We start from the raw sequence: 7,324 nt of genomic DNA on the forward strand, positions 1-7,324 counted from the left end.
AACCCCTCGCTCAGCCAGAGAACATCAGAAGGAAAGGGTCTCCACTGCACTTAACCTATACCAATACGGGGGTTACACACATGTCAAGGATTCAATAATTACAAGGTGTCACTTTACATCATTCACAAGGAACATGTCAAGCCACCAAAAACAATGTACACAGCTGTGACAAGCCTTTTAAGAACCCAGCGGTTTCCACTGGGTACAGATGTGAGTTCAACATGTCGTTTTGATTTACATTAGATCGAGTTACCAACTAACGTGAACTCAACTTGAAATCAACAACAATTTGAACCCTGTCATTGGATTTAGGTTTATAGTTGGGTGACTGAAAAAGAGTGGGTGGTGTTTTTCCCACATTTTCCCATGTGATTGGCATGTCATGACCTCTGTAGCTGCTTCCATGATCCGCCTGTTCATTATTAATGAGACTACAGCCTCTTATTTCGACCTGGCTGCAGCACATTGCACTTTGGCTTGGCCTCGCTACGCAGCCATGTTGCGTCCCAAATGGCACTATATTCCCCTATTTAGTGCACTACTTTTGACCAGGGCCCATAGGTGAGGTTGGAGAGAGAGGAAAGATACACAGTAAATCAAGGATAGTTAAAATCACAGTGTTGGGGTTGAATTGACTCTACTGGGAGTTATCTTAACCCTCAAGAGAGTGATACGCTCCCTGCAGTTAGTGTTGATAACTGGAGTTGATTGGGACAGAGTATTTTTCACTCCATCAAGAATACTTTGTATTCAGTGAGGCTGGGAGGGGCCTCATTGTAAAAACTGTATATCCCAGCATGCTGCAGGTTGAATGTTTTTATTGTTGGTTTCAATATGTGACTGATTTTACTAATTGCATTAGTACTGTACAAAGTTAGAGGTGCGCTATTTGATAGACTCCCCCACTACCCCTACCTCGGGCTTCCAGTGGAGAGACCTGAGATCAACCTACCCCCGCGCCCCCCTTCCCATCTCGTACTTCTGAGTGGGAGACCTTCCCAGGCAGTAGCCTGCCTCGCTCACAAACTAGAATCGGGGAGCCCACTCCGACGAGGTTAATTGACCCACAGTCCCACACGGTGACATGATATCATTGACGTGACGTGCAAATGAGCGATAGAAAACCGATCGTGCAAATGTCACCATTCTGATTGCTTTTTGTGTGGGCGCCCCGTGCCAGCCCAGGCAAGATGCCGCCCTGGGCGTCTGCCCATGTCGCCTATACCTAAACCCGCCACTGGTGTAGGTGGTCCCCATGCACTGTATTTCTTCCCTACTCTGACAGGTGTTCTAATTGCACGTTCTGGGTTGTATAAAAGTGCTGCATGTTTTCCTGCAAGTTGGATCTAATAGACATTGGATATCACATTGCAAACCACCACAATGTAAAACATTAAGAAATATTAAAATAAGACTTTACACCCTATTAACTCAAAGGAAGTAAATTGAAAGAGAAGTGAACTCTGCTGGAGTTGATTGTTAATTCAGAACAACACAGAAAAGTGTAAAATGGCAAGGAAGTTGATTAAAAGCAACACTGAAAATAATAAAATGGCAGGTCAGTGTGTTAAATTAAGTTTGATATTTACTCCATTTAGGCCTAGTGTAGTTTTAACTCCCAAAATATTCATGCCGTGACCAGAGTAGTGTTAACACAAAATGGGGGTGGGACCATATAAACCCCCAAATAATGTTACATGTGACCCTATACGAGTTGAATTAAAAATTGCGATTTGACTGTGCATTGGTCATTATTGAGGAGATGTTGTTTTCTCTACTATTTCTACTCCTGCAAAATTATACTTCTTCGGCACTAAGTGACAAACAACCAAGCAACCAGGATATCAGGGAAAAACAACCACAGAAGTCACAACACCAGCAGCACTGCATATTGTTTATAAATCAAAAGTACATATTTCCAATTCATATCGGACAAAGTTCATAAAAGCCAAACCCTATGAAACATGACTTCACTTACCACTTCACTCAAAAACACAACTTCACACATGAAAGGCAGTTTAAAATGCATCATACCTTTGCCGTAGTTGAAGTGGAGTTTGATAGCTTTGCCCTGATTGATGTGTAGGTAGGTGAACCACACGGCAAAGGTGAGCAGCACAAGCAGCAGAAGGAGTTTGAACTGCTTCCGAATTTTCTTCACGGGGAAGCGCAGCATCCTCGCTCAAACATCATCCGTTTACCGGCTGCAGAATGGGGAGAATGACTGATGCTCGTTAACCGAACTAACCGTCCGCGGTTCTGGAGGAGTAGGTTACTGAAGTAATCGTGTCTAACCGGTACTCCTTGGATGAGATCGAGGTGTAGTCCCCTAGTCCATCCGTGGTGTATCCATTGTTCGACACTAAAGCCAACAGTGAATTTAGTTGAGTTCTAAATGAAAAAAACGCATTCTCTGATGCTCCAAATTTGACCGTAAAATAGCGCTCCAGACTCGCTTCATGTCATTGCTATAGACTAACTTTATCAATTGTAAATTATTATTTACGTTCTTACTCTGCAAGAGAACCGTTGTCCACGGAGACAAACTCCTAGAAAAAACGAAGAAAGGGTCCCCAAATCGCATTCCAGGCGCTCTGCGGTGGCAGTTTGGGCAGGGAAAGGCGGCAGATCAGAAGCCGCGGTTCGGTCAGTGTTCGACAAAGGGAACAAAATAGCAGTCCAGCGATAATCTAGCTAAATCTCCTACTCGCTCTAGCCTCGTTGACACCCCGACGCTGATTATTTCAACGATTTCTCACACGAGGATCATGCCCCAGATTAAGGCGAATTCGAGGGCACAGCTGAGCGGCTTCCACAGAAAAAAATCTGAAAACGTACAATTGTAAAATAGACGTGTTTCTATTCTAAAGGCTGCCAAATCGCGGCTAAATAAGTATCTTACTACTTTCGCTCCCACGACAGCGTGAAGTGAGTTTCCATGACATAGTAAACACTAAACAGAGCGAGTCACAGTTCGAGATTGTACATGCGCATTTCCAAATAGACTAGAGGGTTTGATCTATCCAAATCAACACCCGCGCGTCGTACGTAGCATTATAGGGTTGCTCTCGTGTGCTCTCTGTTTATTATGTGGCACTGTAGAAATGGCCTGATCCACCTTACTCCGTAATAACCAACTGTCATATCTAAACTCCACGCGTTCCGTTCCTAATCGTTAAACACTGATGAAACCGTAATCTGGAGAAGTAATTTGGCTAATGATAATGGATCAGTTGGACCGCTTTCCTATATTCCCCAGAGAAGTGATTCGATATCAGCTGGCATCATCCTCATAACCTATTCTGGCTAATTTAAAGACCCAGTTGAGAAATATAAAACGCTATCAACAAAATACCTGCGTTGAGAACAGAACAGCGCGCTGGGTGCCAGGTGAGAGGAGGAGGCCTAGACTAAACATGAAACGTTAAATGTGCCGGTTCGTTTCGAGAGACAAGGGATTCCTCTCAGAGGTCCATGTGCACCTTCACGCGCCCCGATCGTCGGTGCTGCTGCTCTCTCAGTCGCTGCATTTGACCGAAATGCTCCCGACCAGGTCCCGACCCTTATGAGCGTTCGCGGTGCAGGCGAAACGCAAGCTCTCGCGAAACAATAACATCCACATTCAGGAGAGATGCAGTATGGATGAACGCTACAATGTTGCTAGCCGCGATGCACTGGCTAGCAGTGTTATTCCATTCGTGAGCTCTTCTTCGTTATTACACCGTAATAACATCGTCCTCCTCTGCCCTTACATGGCGCATCATGTCGAAATGAACCCTTGCTCAATGCAAGGTGTCGCAGAATATGGATATATTTATAATATTATAAATAATACATAATATTAAAGAAATGCTATACCCTAGTAAAGCACAGACAGAGGCTATTCTCCCTTGCCCATGTCATCTATATACTGCTCTTCTAGTCTCCCACAATTTTTAAACGCTTCGGCTGTTGCCTATGATTTGGTTTTTGAGACTACTCCTCTTCGTCCATCAATTGGGCATCAGAAACGCTGCTGGGCAACCGAACTTGGGAGAGCCCGTGATCGACAGGTCCGGTATCCAACCGTAACCTGCGCTCGTAGGAGGTGGGATGACGACATTGGCCATTAGACGTCGTAGCCTTTTCCCAATGATGAGAATGGTAAATATTGTAGTGACCCGTTATCTAGCATGGAAAACAGTTCTACATAGCTCGACTATCAGCTTATTTTTTTAAATGTGGTTTTAAATCGGGTCAGGTCTATTGAATGTAAATCCCACCCCGTGATGTGGCGTCCAAAGTAAGTAGCGTGTCCTGTCCAAAAGTCATAATACACCGTCCAAGGCAAGGCAAGGCAGTCCACGCTCACAGGTGAAGCTGCTTTGGAGACAGACACTCCAAGATGCGCCCTTGAGTGCCGCCTTTTGGTCAGAACAAAAATACTCACTTGAAATGTAACAGGAAACTGAGCATACAGACTTTGAAACCCGTTTCAAATAGTGTAAAGAATTTCGTCAATACCATCATTACAACTGATTGTGTGGTAGGGTTTGAAGGCCTAATGTGTTTGCGCTGTATTCAGAACTATGTACACTGGGCAGTTAATTTGCCCCGAGGTGTTCTATAATTCTACAGTAGATCCTAAACAGAAAATGATAACAATGCTACATAGGGGTGAAGCATAACAAATCTATAAAATCAAATAGCAGATGTTGTCGTGAGTGTAACAAAATGATTATGCTTCTAAATCTTACAGTGCAGCAGTATCTAACAGGTAATATCTAACAATTCCACAACAAAACCTAATATCTAACTAATTCCATAACAAAACCTAATACACACAATCTGGTAAAGGAATGGGATGAGAATATACACAAGTATAAAATATATGGATGAGCAGTGACAGAGCAGCTAAGGTACAATACATGGTAAAGAATTGATAGTGAAGGATACAGTATACTATACAGTGCCTTGCGAAAGTATTCGGCCCCCTTGAACTTTGCGACCTTTTGCCACATTTCAGGCTTCAAACATAAAGATATAAAACTGTATTTTTTTGTGAAGAATCAACAACAAGTGGGACACAATCATGAAGTGGAACGACATTTATTGGATATTTCAAACTTTTTTAACAAATCAAAAACTGAAAAATTGGTTGTGCAAAATTATTCAGCCCCTTTACTTTCAGTGCAGCAAACTCTCTCCAGAAGTTCAGTGAGGATCTCTGAATGATCCAATGTTGACCTAAATGACTAATGATGATAAATACAATCCACCTGTGTGTAATCAAGTCTCCGTATAAATGCACCTGCACTGTGATAGTCTCAGAGGTCCGTTAAAAGCGCAGAGAGCATCATGAAGAACAAGGAACACACCAGGCAGGTCCGAGATACTGTTGTGAAGAAGTTTAAAGCCGGATTTGGATACAAATTACCATGTATTGTACCTTAGCTGCTGAAATGCCCCCAGTGATGTGTTGTGCAGACCGTACCACCCTCTGGAGAGCCCTGCGGTTGTGAGCGGTGCAGTTGCCTTACAACCCGACAAGATGCTCTCAATTGCGCACCTGTAAAAGTTAGTGAGGGTTTTTGGTGACAAGCCACATTTTTTCAGCCTTCTGAGGTTGAAGAGGCCCTGTTGCGCCTTCTACACCACACTGTCTGTGTGCGTGGACCAATTCAGTTTGTCAGGGATATGTACACCGAGGAACTTAAAACTTTCCACCTTCTCCACTGCTGTCCCATCGATGTGGCTAGGGGGATGCTCCCTTTGCTGTTTCCTGAAGTCCACAATCATCTCTTTTGTTTTGCTGACATTGAGTGAGGTTATTGTCCTGACATCGCCCTCACCTCCTCCCTGTAGGCTGTCTCGTCGTTGTTGGTTATCAAGCCTACCACTGTAGTGTCGTCTGCAAACTTAATGATTGAGTTGGAGGCGTGCATGGCCACGCAGTTGTGGGTGAACAGGGAGTACGGGAGAGGGCTGAGAATGCACCCTTGTGGGTCCCCAGTGTTGAGGATCAGCGGAATGAAGATGTTGTTTCCCTACCTTCACCACCTGGAAGCAGCCCGTCAGGAAGTCCAGGACCCAGTTGCACAGCTTAATCATGAGTTTGAAGGGTACTATTATGTTGAATGCTGAGCTGTAGTCAATGAACAGCATTCTTACATAGGTATTCCTCTTGTACAGATGGGATAGGGCAGTGTGCAGTGTGATGGCGATTGCATCGTCTGTGGACTTATTGGGGTGGTACGCAAATTGGAGTAGGTCTAGGGTAACAGGTAAGGTGGAGGTGATATGATGCTTGAGTAGTTTCTCAAAGCACTTCATGATGACAGAAGTGAGTGCTACAGGGGAATAGTCATTTAGTTCCGTTACCTTAGCTTTCTTGGGAACAGGAACAATGGAGGCCAACTTGAAGCATGTGGGGACAGCAGACTGGGATAGGGTTTGATTGAATATGTCCGTAAACACACCAGCCAGCTGGTATGAGCATGCTCTGAGGACGCGGTTAAGGATGACATCTGGGCCGGCAGCCTTGCGAGGGTTAACAGGTTTAAATGTTTTACTCACGTCTGCCACGGAGAAGCAGAGCCCACAGTCTTTTGTAGCTGGCCGTGTAAGCGGCACTGTGTTGTCCTCAAAGTGAGCAAAGAAGTTGTTTAATTTGTCTGGGAGCAAGACGTTGATGTCCGCGATTGCAATACGTGATTGTCTGTAGACCCTGCCACGTATGTCTTGTGTTTGAGCCATTGAATTGCAACTCCACTTTGTCTCTATACTGACGCTTTGCGCTTTGATTGCCTTACGGAGGAATAACTACACTGTTTGTATTCGGTCATGTTTCCAGTCGCCTTGCCATGATTATATGCAGTGGTGGTATGTGCTTTCAGTTTTGCGCGAATGCTGCCATCAATACACAGTTTATGGTTAGGGAAGGTTTTAATAGTCACAGTGGTTACAACATCTCCTAAACACTTCCTTATAAACTCACTCACAGACTCAGCATATACTGTACGTCAATGTCATTGTCTGAGGCCACCCGGAACATATCCCAGTCCACGTGATCGCAGCAATCTTGAAGTGTGGAATCCGATTGATCAGACCAGCGTTGGATAGACCTAAGCACAGGTGCTTCCTGTTTTAGTTTCTGCCTATAGGAGGGGAGCAACAAGATGGAGTCATGGTCGGATTTGCCAAAAGGAGGGCAGGAGAGGGCCTTGTATGCATTGCGGAAGTTAGAGTAGCAGTGTGTTACTTGCTCGTGTACTGCAATCGATATGCTGATAGAATTTAGGTAGCCTTGTTTTCAGATTAGGTTTGTTAAAATCCACAGTTACAA

At 44.4% G+C, this 7,324-nt stretch overlaps 1 protein-coding gene across 1 annotated transcript in view; it reads right to left on the bottom strand.

Annotated features, from left to right (window-relative positions):
• Nucleotides 1–3,995, bottom strand: part of b4galnt4a (beta-1,4-N-acetyl-galactosaminyl transferase 4a) — a 437,447-nt gene extending 433,452 nt beyond the window's left edge. Inside the window, exon 1 of the mRNA XM_021564073.2 lies at nucleotides 2,035–3,995. Within this exon, the coding sequence (XP_021419748.2) occupies nucleotides 2,035–2,176 (142 nt within the window). The 5' untranslated portion in view covers nucleotides 2,177–3,995. The remainder of the gene's footprint in view (nucleotides 1–2,034) is intronic.
• Nucleotides 3,996–7,324: the final 3,329 nt, after the last annotated feature.

This window comes from Oncorhynchus mykiss, chromosome 2 (assembly GCF_013265735.2).
Source record: "Oncorhynchus mykiss isolate Arlee chromosome 2, USDA_OmykA_1.1, whole genome shotgun sequence".
Taxonomy (NCBI): Eukaryota; Metazoa; Chordata; class Actinopteri; order Salmoniformes; family Salmonidae; genus Oncorhynchus; species Oncorhynchus mykiss.